Below are 16,735 nucleotides of genomic sequence, written 5' to 3'. Positions count from 1 at the left end.
CAGATCGCTCCTCAGGAGGTGATGTGCTGCTTACTCGCCACCTGTTTTAACCCCCTAAATGCCAGACTACCGCACTGCAACCGTTGCGGAGCAGCCCCACTGACTTGAATGGGTTGCATTTGGCAGGCGGCAGTGCCTGTGGAGCACTACAATGTGTAAAAAATTCCTACTGCAAAGCACCATAGCATGTGAACACGCCCAGCCACTGCCTTTCAAACTAAAAGTGGAGCAAGTTCAGGGGCAGTACAATCGCGGCTCAACCACAGATTTTACCACCCAAAAAAAACACAAGTGCCATGTTTTAAGAAAAACTTTTTTTTTTTATTTCAAGAAAAGAAAAAAAAAAAAAAATGAAGTAATTTAAGGAAGCCAAAAAAAAACAGGTCATGAACTGTAAAGAGTACCTGTCACTCAGAACGAAGGCAGCTATTTTTCAGAACTGATCCAACATTCAGCCGATCAACTAAGAGCAGGTGACACCGCTCCCCTCACAAGCCGTGCAGAGTGATTGGTTCCCAGTAAACCCATACAGCTGCGTCGTCTGAAACGGCGACAGGTCTCCATCAGTGACAGGTACACTTTACCAGTATTATTTATCCTTTTCTTTCTGCTCTTTTTCTTTCTTCTCTTTCTCGATCTTGGCTTCTTCCGCTTCGTGGAGTTTTATTAATTCCTCCACTTCTTTCTGTTTGAGGACTCGGATTTTGGTCTTTCCATTCTCCCGCGTTAATGTGGCGATTTCCACTAAAACGAAAAAAATTAATAAAATAAAAAATTATATAAAATGCTGGTCTGCAGTCATGGATCCCAAAATATCCTCTAGTAAAAATCTCTACAAGAAACCGCACATTAGCTGCTGGAATCCATCAGTGATATCCGGGGGGCGTTATTCTATTGTATTCCAGGCGTTACAACACAACCGGGTATAGTGAGAAGGGATCAGAGGGATAAGAGTCCCCCGAAAGAACCAGTGCACAGCGCAGTAAAGGTCTCTTAGAACAGGATAGTCATACGTCTCATTGCATTTCCAACAGCTTCCCTTCTCACTATAACCTGTATGGGAATTTTATTATATTTGCACTATACACCAGTGGGTCCTGCGTGCGTCTGGCTGTTGGGGTACAAAAGGTATAAATGTGCAGCTCTATACACTTTCCAGGATGGCCCTGGTCTCCCCCGTGGCCCTAAACATGCTCCAGGACAGTCCTGGTCTCCCCCGAGGCCCTACACGTGCTCCAGGATGGCCCTACACCCGCTCCAGAGTGGCCCTGGTCTCCCCGCACCCCTACACACCGCTCTCCGGGGCGGCCCTGGTCTCCCCGCACCCCTACACACCGCTCTCCAGGGCGGCCCTGGTCTCCCCGCACCCCTACACACCGCTCTCCGGGCGGCCCTGGTCTCCCCGCGCCCCTGCACACCGCTCTCCGGGGCGGCCCTGGTCTCCCCGCGCCCCTGCACACCGCTCTCCGGGGCGGCCCTGGTCTCCCCGCACCCCTGCACACCGCTCTCCGGGGCGGCCCTGGTCTCCCCGCACCCCTACATACCACTCTCCAGGGCGGCCCTGGTCTCCCCGCACCCCTAAATACCGCTCTCCAGGGCGGCCCTGGTCTCCCCGCACCCCTACATACCGCTCTCCAGGGCGGCCCTGGTCTCCCCGCACCCCTACATACCGCTCTCCAGGGCGGCCCTGGTCTCCCCGCACCCCTACATACCGCTCTCCAGGGCGGCCCTGGTCTCTCCGCACCCCTACATACCGCTCTCCAGGGCGGCCCTGGTCTCTCCGCACCCCTACATACCGCTCTCCAGGGCGGCCCTGGTCTCTCCGCGACCCTACACACCGCTCTCCAGGGCGGCCCTGGTCTCCATGGCTCTATGCTCGCTCTCAAGGGCGGCCCTGGTCTCCGCGGCTCTATGCTCGCTCTCAAGGGCAGCCCTTGCATTCAATATCCCACATGCTAGTCATGAAACACCTGGCTATATAGACTTTAGGGCTTTCACACCTACCACACAGTATTTGCATAGCCATTCATCTTGAACAGAGCTCCAACGCACACACACACAACTCACAACACGGACTGTGGTGCAAATAAAAGACTGTAGGTGACTTTTTTGCTGCATTGGGGACCATTCCAAATGAAAGGGCTGTGGTAACACAGCACCTAAAGGAGTTACTGCAGCACAGCATGGGCAGGGTTCGTCTCCACTGATAGATAAGGGGGCATTTCCCCATTGATTGACTTCAACATGGAAAAACAGTAGCCTGTCAGGCAGAACAGGGCTGGGAAGGAGACGAGGCAGCAAACTCAACGACGGGACAACAGGCACTCCACGCATCAGCACAGCGTCTTCTATCTCCAATCTGCAAACTGACCACACCAGAACAGATTGGCTTTTTGTGCTTGCCGTGGTCAGAATGCTGTAGGATAGGAGGGAACTGGGAGGATTTTCAGGGATTTGTTAGTAAAGTTACACTACACTGTTATTTACAAAGTCACTTTATAAAATTAAGGGCAAAAAATAAATAAAAAAAATAAAAATTATTTAAGTTAAACACCCCCCAGTTCTCTACATGTGCGAGGTGGTAAAAGATGGACAAGAGTTTGTAATGGCAGCTGTGTGGCTCCCTTGAAGCCCACAGGGTAAATCTGGCAGGAGGGTGAACGGGCGAGCTATAAGACTTTGGTTGGGTGCCGGAGGGGAAGTGGATGTAACAAACAAAGGACAACTAAGGTAAAAAATGTTTACCACTGGTAACACCTAAAGAGATCACGATTAAGTCAGCTGAATGTCAAATATGGACCACCCCCTAACATTTTCCCCATTAACCACTTGGCACCGGGTGGACGTCCTTAACTTTCCAGGGGTATATCTGAATGATGGGTGCAGCTACAGACATCATTCAGATATCGGCTTTTTCAGCCGGCGATTCCCTGCCTCTCCCGCCGCCCTTCGGTGCTTCTATCGACTCTCCGCTTCCATCAGCGAGTCGGATACAGGATCCGCCGGCCCCCGGATGTTCATCATAGAGATTTCCAGCGGACCAGATGGTCGCGGGAATCTATGATTGTTCGGAGGCCGGGCGCGATGTTATGACCTCACGCCCAGCCTCTGCATTCAAAAACTGGCGCCGCCTCGGCTGGGATCTGTCAGCGCGAGGAGGAATACTAGCCGATTACCGGCTCCGTTTTATCACATGATCAGCTGTCATTGGCTGACAGCTGATCACGTGATAAGGGGTCGGGATCGACCCCTTACACGGATCGGTGATCAGGCGAGTCTCACGGACTCGCCGATCACAGAGCGCGCCGCGCGCGCCCCTCAGGGGGCGCGCAGGCCGCTCGTAACCGGGACTACGTCAATAGACATAGTCCCGGAAATGTGGGTCCGCGCTATTGCCGTCATTTTGCAATAGCGCGGTACCCAAGTGGTTAACCATTACTTTTTTTTCTGAAAAAAAAAAAGTGTTCAAAAAATTGCTGCGCAAATACCGTGCGAGATAAAAAGTTGCAATGACCGCCATTGTATTCTCTAGGGTCTTTGCTAAATATATATAAATGTTTGGGGGTTCTATGTAATTTTCTAGCAAAAAAATTATGAATTTTACATGTAGGAGACGTGGTTAAGGGACAACCAGGCCTTTTCCAAGCCTGAAACACTCTAAAAACAAAACACACACCAGTGGGGGAGGGTCTACTAAACACTGAACCTCAATCCATTCTGCTACAAGGAGAAGGTTGGTTTGCTCATAAGCTATGATCACCTTTCTCGGCGGACAGCTTGCTGACATCCATTGTCTTGTTAAGGACTTTAACGGCTAGGGCCAAGGCAGCCTTCATCGTCATGCCACCCTCCTTGTAGTCCTGTTTCAACATGGACACAGCAGCCTGCAGACACAAAACATCAGTCACTGATAAAAAGCCTTTGACCATTATAACATATGTGGCCATCAATGGTGGGCAGTTAGCATTCGTACCGCACTGTTGTTCCCGATACATGTAGCCTTCCATCCCCCGTAATTGCCGCTGGGGTCACTCTGATATAACTGGAACCCGTAGTGCTTGTCCCAGCCGATGTACAGCAACGAGACACCAAATGGCCGCTTCCCTGTGAAACAAAAATGGGAAGAACTTGTAATACTGCAATATAGGAGGCAAAAATCAACACCGTTCCCTAAAAGTGACCAACAGCAGCCAACCTGGTACAGGAGGGGGGGTCTGCCTGTACCCTGCCATCAGCAGCCTGGAACCGGGGGTCTGCCAGACCCTGCCATCAGCAGCCTGTTACAGGAGGGATGCCGGTACCCCCCCCCCCCCCCCCCAAAGCAGCCCGGTACAGGAGGGCTGCCTGTACTGCACCATCAGTGGCACCTCTAACAAGATAGACACTTCCTCACAGGGACACAGTGCAGAACAAAGCATAGCAAGTCATTAGATTAGGAAAAGATCACCTGCAGGGGGACCACAGGAATTACTGGTGACTAGTCCTTTGCTTGCCTCTTGGGCACAGAAAGAGCACTGGAAGGTTAGAACCTGTCAGTTTTACACTGCTGCCTGGGTCCTCCTGCCCCAGTGGAGAGGAGAGTACGTTATTTACAATTTGTCTAAATAAAAAAAAAAGCAGTCCCTATAAAGGCGAGTCCATTCCCAAGAGGGGACAGGATCAAGACCCCGACCTGCCAATATGTTATAAGTGATCCATCATAGAGAGCTTACTCAATCACTGTGCTGGAAGCTTGTAGTGAGGGTTCTCAGCATAGAAAAAAACCTTGGTCATCATGGACACTTATGTGATGGATGCTTGTAGTGAGGAGTGGGAACACCCTCTTTGCTGTCACACTTATGCATTACATGGGTGGTAAGAGTAAGTAGTACCAGGATGATGTAACAGGTTTTTACAGATACTTTTAACTAAAATAATGTGTCCACTACTGTCAGAACAACCCTTCCACATTACCTCCGAACTGTGTGTAAGCTTGTTTGATGTCACACAGAGCCGTCACCAACTGTTCACAGGGGATGGGCTCCTGGTACTGTAGGAGATATCTGCAACACAAAAACGGACACAAAGCAAGTCACAACTGTTAACAACTTTCCCTTTGGAAGATATGCCCCCCCCCCCCACTTCATGACCAGGCAATTTTAATTTTTTTATACGGCACAACGTTATTTTAACTGACAATTGTGCGGTCGTGCAACGTTGCACCCAAAGAAACAAAAAAAATCTTCCCCACAAAGAGAGCTTTCTTTTAGTGCCATTTGTTCACCTGTGCGGTTTTTAGTTTCTGTGCTATAAACAAAAAAAAAAAAAAAAAACGTGTGTGTGTGTGTGTGTGTGTGTGTGTGTGTGTGTGTGTGTGTGTGTGTGTGTGTGTGTGTATATATATATATATATATATATTATATGTGTGTGTGTATATTATATATAAAAAAAAAAAAAAAAAAAAAAAAAAAAATCACACACTTTTTTTTAACCTTCTGCTATCATAAAAAAAAAAAAAAAAAAAAAAAAATGTATAGAATTTTTTATTTTTTAAACTCTAATCTAATTTCTTTATGTTTAGGCCAATATGTATTCTGCTACATATTTTGGATAAAAAAAAAAAAAAAAAAAAAATCCCAATACGTGTATATTGATTGGTTTGCACAAAAGTTATAGTGTCCACAAAATACAGGATATTTTTGGGGAGGGGTTGGGGTTAGGCTGCACACCTGAACCCTGTACGCAGCACCGAACCCTGCATGTAGTGCGCCCCAAATCCAACTTGTCCTTTAAGGGAAACCATACTGCTGATGCGGCCCCTGCTCTACAAAATGCAACCGGAATGGGAACACCCAAAACTCTTCTCTAAGTGGGAATGAAGCTGGGATATATGGAGACATAAAATCAGTGACTTGGCTCAAGACTCCATTCAGAACGGAAATATCACTATTGGTTGAACTGTGTCTCTTTACCTATTACATAGTTAGTAAGGTTGAATAAAGACACCAGTCCATCCAATTCAACCTGAGTGAGTGTCTATAATTGTCCCTATCCCTGTACATTGCACACTCACATCGGTCCCTACCCTCAAGGAGCCCACAATCCAAGGTGCCCATTCATACACTAGGGCCAATTTTGGACAGAAGCCAATTAACCTACCTGCATTTCTTTGGAGTGTGGGAGTAAACCGGAGTACCCGGAGGAAACCCACAGAGGCACAGGGAGAACATGCAAACTCCATGCAGGTAGTGTCGTGGTTGGGATTCGAACCAGCGACCCTTTTTACTGCTAGGTGAGAGTGCTAACCACTGTGCCGCCCCATATTAAAAATTGTTATGTTCTGCGAGTCTATATAGTCTTGTGGGGTCTGAAGTGTAACTTTATGATAGAGATAAAACAAAAAACACACATTTGCAACAAACAGGGCAGATATTTCTTACCGCTGAGCGATTACCCGCAGTTCATTAGTCAAAACGTTGGCATCCGATGTAATTCCAGCCACACTGCAGGCCATGTCACTGAAATCACAAATACAAACATGTTATTTCCTGTCCCTCCCTCAAGTCACTTGACCACGGTGCGGGAAAGGAGCGTTCCGTGCACCTCTCCCCGCATACATTCAAAATTCACTGCTTTTGCGATGTACTGAGAATGGCAATACATTGTTAACTGCACCCTAAGGCCCCTTTCACACTGGGGCGGTGCGGGCGTCGGCGGTAAAGCGCCGCTATTTTTAGCGGCGCTTTACCGTCGTTTTAGCGGCGGTCTGCGGGCGCTAGCGGGGTGGTTTTAACCCCCGCTAGCGACCGAAAAAGGGTAAAAACCGCCCGCAAGGCGCTTTGCCGGCGGTATTGCCGCGCTGTCCCATTGATTTCAATGGGTAGGAGCGGTGAATACACCGCTGCTTCACCGCTCCAAAGATGCGGCTAGCAGGACTTTTTTCACTGTCCTGCCAGCGCACCGCTCCAGTGTGAAAGCCCTCCGGCTTTCACACTGGAGTGAAAGGGGCCGGTTTTTTTCAGGCGATACACAGGCGCTATTTTTAGCGCTGTAACGCCTGAAAACCGCCCCAGTGTGAAAGGGGCCTTAATGCAGATCAGTTTCATATGGCATGGTGCTGTGGTACCATGCCGTGTGGAGGGGGCACTTTTTTTTCAATAGTGCATGCCCTACTTTTTGTGTTTCGGGGGATTTTGCACTGCAGGGCAATCGTGCAGGAATGGCACAGGAATCGCAGACCACATTCCTGTGTGATCATGGTAGCACTAAATTACTACATTGACAGCTTCCATCAAAAGATTCCCACAGACACCAGGCTTCTCTTTATAAGACGCAGAACTCACTCATTTAATTTGTAGATTTTTTCGGAGAAGAAAACCTCGTCCAGGAGTTTGTGGATGTTTCGTCTCTCAGCCGCCAGCAAAACTCCATCGTTTGCCAAAATTCCCAAGCAGGTTCCTGCGTGTCCGATGGCTTCCATGGCATATTCCACCTGGTACAGGCGGCCTAAGGAACAAATATACATGACATGAGAGCATAACCTGATCACATTATATAGACCAAGGGTACTATAAATCATTCCGGGCGCCAGAGGAAAAAAAAAAAAAAAAAAAAAAAAAAATTTGCAATGGGATCTCATCACAGTGCAAGAGTTAAATGACCGAAAAGGAGGAAGTTACGCTCGTTTGCTCCTAGTTAACCACTTTCAGCCCGGACCATTTTGCTGGCTTAAGACCGGAGCATCTTTTTGCGATTCGGCACTGCGTCGCTTTAACTGACAATTGCGCGGTCGTGGGACGTGGCTCCCAAACAAAATTGACGTCCTTTTTTTCCCCACAAATAGAGCTTTCTTTTGGTGGTATTTGATCACCCCTGCGGTTTTTATTTTTTGCGCTATAAACAAGAAAAAAAAAAAAAAAGAGCGACGATTTTGAAAAAAAAAAAAAAAAAAAAAGCATAATTTTTTACTTTTTGCTATAATATCCCCCAAAAATATATAAAAAACATTTTTTCCCTCAGTTTAGGCCGATACGTATTCTTCTACAAAAAAAATGATTATTTATTGGTTTGCGCAAAATTTATAGAGTTTACAAAATAGGGGATAGTTTTATGGCATTTTTATTCTTTTTTTTTTTTTTTTACTAGTAATGGCGGCGATCAGCAATTTTTATTGTGACTGCAACATTATGGTGGACACATCGGACATTTTTGGGACCATTGTCATTTATACAGCAATCACTGCTATACAAATGCACCGATTCCTGTGTAAATGACACTGGCAGTGTAGGGGTTAAGTGTGTCCTAGGGGCGTGTTACTAACTGTGGGGGGCTGGCCTGTGTGTTAGTGAACAGTAATCTCTGCTCCAATCACAGGGAGCAGAGATCAGTGTCACTTGTTGCTAGGCAGAACGGGGAGATGCTGTTTACATCGGCATCTCCCCGTTCAGCCTCCCCGTGAGACGATCGCGGGTATCCCCGTGGCGATCGAGTCCGCGGGACCCGCGACCGGACTCACGGGGGTCCCGGCCGGCGGCGCGCACGCGATGGCAGGGTGACGGTTTCAACTGGACGTACCTGCCATTCTGCCAACGTACATTTTTTTTTAAAAGCACATACAGTGGGGGCACATGTCATTACCCAACAGAGCGGATTGTAGTAACATTAAACTGTTATGAAATCAGTAGGAGGGGAGGGCTGTGGAATGGACAGAGCTGACAGGCGGGGGGGGGGGGGAGGAGGACAGGAGAGCTGCGGATGACGGAGGCAGGAAACTGACCACTGTGTCAGGGCTCAGCAGCCACGATAAGCCGTGGTCAGTTTACAGGAGGGAGGGTATAGCCAGGCAGGATCAGCCAAGTATTTTAGGTGATACAGGGGGCCAAATTACACAGCACAAGCACTGTACAATTTTATTTCCTCAGGGCTAAAGTATATTTTTGCAAGAAAAGAAAAATGCAAACAGCTCTGGCTGGGAAAGGATTAAAAAGCAACATCCCAAATAGTTCAGAAAGATGTACAATTTAACCATTTTCCACCCGCTGTATACAGAATGAAGGCCGCAGGGTGGTTTCATTATCCTGACTGGGCTTCCTAGGATATCCAAAAAGATAAGCCGCAAGGGCGCACTGTGCGACGATCGGTAGTGCGGTGTGTCGCTCTGAAACACCGCGTCTCCAATCTCGGTTAAGAGCCAATGACATAGGCTCTTTGCCATGTGATCAGCTGTGTCCAATAACAGCTGATCATATCATAACCAGGAAGTGCCGTTTATTAGCATTTCCTTCCTCTATTCGTACTGACAAGGCTTGAATAGAAGAGAGCCGATCAGCAGCTCTCCTGATGGGGGGGGGCTGCTCTGATAATCAGTACATAGATTACCAGTGCAGACCCATCAGTGGTGCCCACTAGAGCCCATCAGTGCCACCTACCCGTGTCCATCAGTGAAGGAGAAAGCTTATTTTCAAAACCACAGAAAGAAAAACTTTTTTTTTTCCAAAATGTATTTTTTTTTTTTATTTGGTTTAGCAAAAAATAAACCCAGCAGTGATAAGCTATTGGTGGGGGGGAAGACGATAAAAATTTAGTTTGGGCACAGCGTTGTATGACTGCAATCGTCAATGAAAACGTGAGCGGTGAAAGCTGGCTGGGGCAAGAAGAGGGTAAATGTGCCCAGTATTGAAGGGGTTAAAGTTATCTAGAAAACTTTATAATAACAAAAAACCTGTTGGCACAGCTGTACCCGCTCACAGACAGCAGGGGGCAGCCCTGTCCTCTGACTAAAGGAAAGTCCCTTGTAAATGAAAGCAGTCAAGCCAGCTGAAGTGAAAGTGAAAGCACCATGGAGGAGGGGTGAGGCCGAGCGACCAGGAAAAAGAAAGATTTCATTTTCTTACAGATGAACACCGAAGGTGTACGGGGGGGGGAGGGGGGGGGCACCAACAATGAACTCACCCTCTGGGGAGAAGATCGTAGTTCTGGAATCATATCTTCGAGACTGGTAGAAGGAAAATGAAACAAAATTAAAATAAAATAAATAAAAAAATTAAACACACAATATCCCCATTAGCTTCCTGATCCCCCCCCCCCCCCCTTTTTTCTGCCAGCATATAGATTATAAAAGGACAGCCCATCTTTACTGGACTCGCATGATGCAAAAATGTTTTACCACCATCCAGAGGTGGCCCGCCTATAGAGGGCACATGGGCACCGCCTCCTCTATCCATGAGGATGGCCATGCTCTGCGCGCCAAGGCCACCCAGGTGTGTCACAACAGCAAATGAATATTCATTACTGCCATACTAATCCTCCTGCGGGCCAATCAGGAAGCGTGTCTGAAACCCACTGCCCAATTGGCTGAAAGGACAGGCGATCCTATTGGGTGCCTAGCAGGAGGAAAGAAGAGACATGGCGGAAGCATGTATACAGAACCCTACCAAGGTATCCAGCAGGCTGAATGGGGAGAGTTGCTCAGTCACCCCATTTATAAGACATGTGGAGGGGTGGGTGGGGGGGGGACTCACCATGTTGAACGGTCTTTATGCTTTCACTGTCTGGTCTCTTCACACCTCCCGGCCTCTCACTGTGATCTCCTGTAGAAGGGGAGAGGGAGACATGTTATATATATATATATACACACATAGAACAATACAAATCCATAGCTGCCCACATAGAAAAACAACCACAAGAGGGAGCTACTGAGACTCCGGACCCAGCAATAGAGGGTAGAGATCGGAGGTGAGGAGGCCGAGAGGACAGACGAGGGGTCAGACGAGGGGTCAGACGAGGGGTCAGACGAGGGGTCAGACGAGGGGTCAGACGAGGGGTCAGCAGAGGACATGATGTTCTATTATACACTGTATTAGGTCCCCCTTCCTAGTCCCGGGTTGGACCCCCTTTTGCCTTCATTCTTGGTGGCGTAGAAGAGATACAACAAGGAGCTGGAAACGTTCCTCAGAGATTTTCCTCCATAGTGACCTGATGGCATCACACAGTTCCTGCAGCTTTGTGACATGGTGCATTATCCTGCTGGAAGGAGCCATCAAAGGATGGGGACACTGTAGTCATAAAGGGATGGACATGATCAGCAACAATACTCAGGTAGGCCGTGGTGATTAAATGATGCTCAATTAGTACTAAGGGGCCCAAAGTGTGCCAAGAAAATACCCCCCACACCATTACACCACCACCACCAGCCTGAACCGGTGATACAAGGCGGGATGGATCCATGCTTTTATGATGTTTACACCAAATTCTGACCGACCATCTGAACGTCGCAGCTAAAATCCAGACTCATCAGACCAGACAACACTTTTCCAATCTTCAGACCAGCCCGTCCGGCACCAACAACTACGCCACGTTCAAAGTCACTTAAATCCTCTTTCTTCCCCATTCTGATGTTCGGGTTGAAATTCAGCAAGTCGTCTTCACCGCGTCTAGATGCCCAAATGCATTGAGTGGCCGCCATGTGATTGGCTGATTAGCAATTTGTGTTACCAAGCAATTGAACAGGTGTACCTAATCAAGTGTCCAGTGAGTATGTTCTTATCCTCACAATTATTTTATGTTTCTAAATATATATATATATATATATATATATTATAAATGCGGGAAAAGTAAAAAATGCATGATATATATAGATATATAGAGATATATCTATCATTTTTTACTTTTCTCGCAATTATATATCTTTTTCACAGGAGATATGAAATAATTGTACGTCCTCCTGTGGTCACCTCTATAACCGTCCCACCCGGGGTCCTCAAACTGGCGGCCCTCCAGCTGTTGCGGAACTACAAGTCCCATCATTGCCTCTGCCTGTGGGAGGAGTCATGATTATAGCTGTCAGCATTGCAATGCCTCATGGGACTTGTAGTTCCACAACAGCTGGAGGGCCGCCAGTTTGTGACTCCTGTATAGAAGGGCAAAGGAGACATCTGAGGTCTAATAGACTCTCTCTCCCCTCCCATCTCTAGATAAAGAGGACCTGTCAGCCGTCTTCATTTTGTAGACTACAATATTTCCATTGATGAAATACTAATTTTAGTCAACTAATAAACTGCATTTTTAGTCAAAAGACTACGACTCAATCTAATGTCAAAACACTGCCTGTCACATGCCGAATTACATTCCTTGTGACAGAAATAAAAATCTAAAACAAAAATATAATTAAAAAAAAAAGAAGGAAAAAATAAAAAAATTATAATATATATATATATATATATATATATATATATATATATATATATATATATATATATATATATATATATATATAATATAATAAAATTATAAAAAATAAAATAAAAATAACAATATATATAATATTTAAAAGTATTTAAATTTTTTTTTAAAGCACTCCCATCCCTCCCCTGTACAAAACCAAACACACACATACGTAAACAGCGGTCGCAGCGCACATGTGAGGTTTCGCTGCGATCGGAGCGATAATTCTAGCCCTAGACCTCCTCTGCGACTCTCCGCCGGTAACCTTTCAATGCAAGGTAAGGCTTTCAATGGGTCACCGTAGTCTGCCGCCGTTTCACCAGCGTGCGCAATATTAAAAGCGTGACGGGTTTGGTTTCTATTTACTTGTCGTAAAATCATTTTTTTCTATATTGTTATTCAAAAAACATCGGTGGTATTATATTGTGTTTTTCTGCATTGAAATTCAAATAAAGTGCAAATTTGCAGTAAAAAACCCCCAAAAAAAACCCTCGCTGCGCCAATACCGCGCGACGTAAAAAAAAAAAAATTGCAACATCCACCATGTTATTCTCCGGGGTCTCTGCTACAAATATATATATATATATATATATATATATAAAATGTTTGGGGGTCTAAACAATTTTCTGCCATAAATTGAGATTTTTGCATGTAAACACAGTGTGAGAATGGGAGAGGGAGGGGGTGACCGGGAGAAAAGGGAGGGGGGTCGGTAGTTCCCCCCCATAAATCGGTGGGGTGACTCTACCAGGATAAATGAGGTGACCCCCCCCACACATCCCCATCCAAGAGCTCCACTGATATCCCTCCATACAAGGTGGGGGGAGGGAGGGTGTCTCCCCTCTCCGGTTCTATAGCTCGCTCACCCGGCTCGGCGTGCAATACTCCTCAAGCCGTCAGATCGCTCAGTCACCAACATGGCCGCCGCGCACGCGTACATGGCAACCGCTCGGTCCTCTGGGTAGCCGTGAAGGCGGAGCCAAGCTCTCCGGCGGCCATGTTTGTTTTGGAAAGAGACTCATTCTTGCCAGGAGTGCTGCAACAACAGGTGGGGGCGGAGCCGAGCTTTACGGCAGCCATTTTTGTTATGGGAAAGTAGCTACGACTTGCCCTAACTGAGGTAGACAACTGCTAACTACAGAAAAGAGGGAAGGAGTTCTTCAGAAGCCATTATTGTTCGGTTAACCACTTAAAGTTGTTGTTAACTCAAATAAAAAGAAAAAAAAAAACCTGTAAGACAAAATCATAATGAGTTAGTGTGCATCACATACTAGCTCATTATGAAATATTTACCTTAGAACGAAGCTGTTGCAGCAGTCACCGCACACCGCTGTGACCGGCGGCATATCTTCCGGAGTTATTTCCAGGTTCGCAGGCTCCGGGGCTGCGATTGGCCAGAGCTGTGACGTCACTACTGCGCATGCAAAATATCTCAAGCTCTCTCAGATTGGATGGAGAGCGTTTCTGAACAGCAATTTTCAAGTCTTGCTACAGATTCTCAATGTGATTTAGGTCTGGACTGTGACTGGGCCATTCTAACACATGAATATGCTTTGATCTAAACCAGGCTTTCTCAACCTTTTAACCCTAGAGGAACCCCAAAAATCATTATCAGGTCTCGAGGAACTCTTACTAAAGCCAGTTCATCAGAGGTCAATAGAACAATGCCCCTTTATACTGGTGGTCAATAGGAAGAATGTTCCCCTTAAAATGGTGCTCAGATCACCACCCTTAAAGACAGCTAAAAATATATTTGGTGTCAAGCTGCTGGCTTTGCTAAGTGATGCTGAACCTCAAACTCTGTAGGCACCACCAAAAAGGTGGTTCATTGGCCACAGCTCAAGGAACCTCTAGCAACCTCTGGAGGAGCCCCAGGGTTCCACGGAACCCTGGTTGAGAATGGCTGACCTAAACCATTCCATTGCAGCTCTGGCTGTATGTTTCGGGTCATTTTCCTGCTATAGGGTGAACCTCCGCCCCGGTCTCAAGTCTTTTGCAGACTCTAACAGGTTTTCTTCTAAGATTGCCCTGTATTGCCATCCATCTTCCCATCAACTCTGACCAGCTTCTCTGTCCCTGGTGAAGAAAAGCATCCCCACAACATGATGCTGCCACCACCATGTTTCACGGTGGGGATGGTGTGTTCAGGGTGATGTGCAGTGTTAGTTTTCCACCACACATAGCATTTTGCTTTAAGGCCAAAAAGTAACATTTTGGTCTCATCTGACCAGATCACCTTCTTCCACATGTTTGCTGTGTCCTCCACATGGCTTCTCACAAACTGCAAACATGACTTCTTATGAATTTCTTTTAACAATGGCTTTCTTCTTGCCTCTCTTCCATAAAGGGCAGATTTGTGAAGTGCGCGGCTTATAGTTGTCCTGTGGATATGTAGCACCCTGGGGTTTACTCAGGGGGCTCCTCACCAAATTCTTTGTCAGGAGGAGCTACTGTAGATAATTGTTAGAGATCCATTGATTTCTCCCTAAGTTTGGCTTTGTTATACTTTTCTCTTCTGCCACTAGGTGGCCGGGCACTTGGTTGCATTAGATGCGAGAAGGACATTTCAAGGTCAAGTTATGGGTATGTGGGGTATCTCAGCCACTGGGCAAGGGTTTCTTGAATCCCTCGGCCTGCAGGGAGAACCTATATATTCGGGTGAGGTCAGGTGATCAGTGTTCTGTGACACCCGGACGGCTGTCTGGGTGGAAGTGTGTCATCTGTCCCGGGCTGCTAGGCCAGTGATTGGGCCTATCCCAGAGATATCTAGCTGCCAGGCTGTATGAGGGCCTATACAGAGGTAAGAGAGCAGCGCAGGGTTGGGACTGCGGCTTGTGGTCCAACCAAAAGTGACAGTTCTGCCGGCCGGAGAACCTGGCGTGGCTGGAGGTAGAAGGGAAGTTGTCACCACTAAGAGGCCAGCCGCTTTTACCAGGGACCACGGTGAGGAACTGAAGCAAGTACCAGAGAAACATTCTCACTGAACGGGCATGGTGGAGAATCTGGAAACTTCAGGCGGTGATCAAGTCAGGGACCCAACCAGCGGAGGTGGCGCTTGCAGAGCAGCCTTGTGTGTCAAGCCAGGGTTAGTGGGGGTGAAGTTTGAAAGGTATCTGGTGTGCCAAGCTAGGGACCCAGCATGGAAGCGCGAGGGACATACCACCGCAAAATCCTTGAGAAGCTCCAGGGATTCTGAGTCAGTGAATCAGCGAGTCCAGTGAGAGATTAGGCGCTCAAGGGGCTGAAGAACTACAAGTGGACATTGTAGTGAAGATGTGAGAACTGTTGAACTTTGTGTTAGGAACTGCTAAACACTGTTACCATAGGAGACAGCAATCCTGCACGTACAGAAGTGGTGCCTAGCTTGGGCCTTTCCCTGTACGGCTGTCTTCTTTTGAAGTCTCGGAGTCTGCCTATTGAGATTGCATCTACTCAAGGGTATCCTGGCCCTAACCCTCTTTCCCCTGCAAAATATAAAAAAGGACTGTGAAAAGAAATAAAACCTCTTTTTGCATCCACAAAGTGTCTGGTGCCCAATGACTTCCACCATCTTTGCACCCACTATACCTCACAACCCACTACATACTGAAGGATGTCAGCTGTCTGTGGCCTCAAAGGTTCTCATTAGACGGCTACAGATAGATTCTCCCACCTGAGCTGTGGATCTCTGCAGCTCCTCCAGAGTTACCATGGGCTTCTTGACTGCTTCTCTGATGAATGTTCTCCTTGCCTGGCCGGTCAGTTTAGGTGGACGGTCATGTCTTGGTAGGTTTGCAGTTGTGCCATACGCTTTCCATTTTCCGATGATGGATTGAACAGAGCTCCGTGAGATGTTCAAAGCTCGGGATATTTTTTTATAATCTAACCCTGCTTTAAACTTCTCCACAACTTTATCCCTGACCTGTCTGGTGTGTTCCTTGGCCTTCATTCTGCTGTTTGTGCACTAAGGTTCTCTAGCAAACCTCTGAGGGCTTCACAGAACAGCTGTATTTATACTGAGATTAAATTTCACACAGGTGGACTCTATTTACTAATTAGGTGACTTCTGAAGGAAATTGTATGGAAAAAGGGGGAGTAGATCTGGCGCTATACCCTTAAAATATTAATGATCAGTATCAATAAAGAAGCTCTGTGTGAAAAAAAAAAAATATTTTTAAAAATTTAAAAATTAAAAATTGTCAGCATGCTGGTAAATAGTGAGTTAATCCTACAAAACATAAAACACTGAGAAACCCAACAGTGTTACATGGAAGACAAAGAAGGGCCCTGCTATTCTGGGTGCCTAGATCACTCTAAGTACCATATGTCAAGTGCTTAAAATATTAGTAACAATCACCTTAAAGGAATTGCATAAAAACAGAGCATAAACACAGTAAAGGTGAAATCCAAAGCTCACAATAAATCAAAAAACAAAAGTAAAAAATTAAAAATTACAAATAAAGTGAGAATAATAATAATGACAATGAGTGAAAGTCCCACACTTATAAAAATTTTGATTTGTGCAAAAAGATGAAATAGATGGTAAATAGTAAAT

General features: G+C 46.5%; 1 protein-coding gene across 2 annotated transcripts; it reads right to left on the bottom strand.

Annotated features, from left to right (window-relative positions):
- Positions 1-299: 299 nt before the first annotated feature.
- PSMA4 (proteasome 20S subunit alpha 4) lies at positions 300-13,190 on the bottom strand. 2 transcript variants are annotated; one of them, XM_077450597.1, is made up of 9 exons: positions 13,068-13,190; positions 10,500-10,568; positions 9,931-9,973; positions 7,323-7,485; positions 6,420-6,497; positions 4,954-5,042; positions 3,974-4,104; positions 3,761-3,884; positions 300-744 (listed from the first exon to the last, which is right to left on the bottom strand). In XM_077450597.1, exons 2-9 carry the CDS (start codon positions 10,500-10,502, stop codon positions 590-592), a joined length of 786 nt encoding a protein of 261 aa, XP_077306723.1. In that variant the 5' UTR covers positions 10,503-10,568; positions 13,068-13,190; the 3' UTR covers positions 300-589. The 2 variants fall into 2 exon arrangements, with proteins under 2 accessions (XP_077306723.1, XP_077306724.1); XM_077450598.1 differs by having other exon boundaries at positions 10,500-10,570; positions 13,061-13,133.
- Between the last annotated feature and the right edge of the window lie 3,545 nt (positions 13,191-16,735).

This window comes from Lithobates pipiens, unplaced genomic scaffold, assembly GCF_037356315.1.
Source record: "Lithobates pipiens isolate NorthernLeopardFrog02 unplaced genomic scaffold, aLitPip1_a1.2 Scaffold_23, whole genome shotgun sequence".
Classification (NCBI taxonomy): domain Eukaryota; kingdom Metazoa; phylum Chordata; class Amphibia; order Anura; family Ranidae; genus Lithobates; species Lithobates pipiens.
This window is presented reverse-complemented; position numbering and strand designations above follow the sequence as displayed.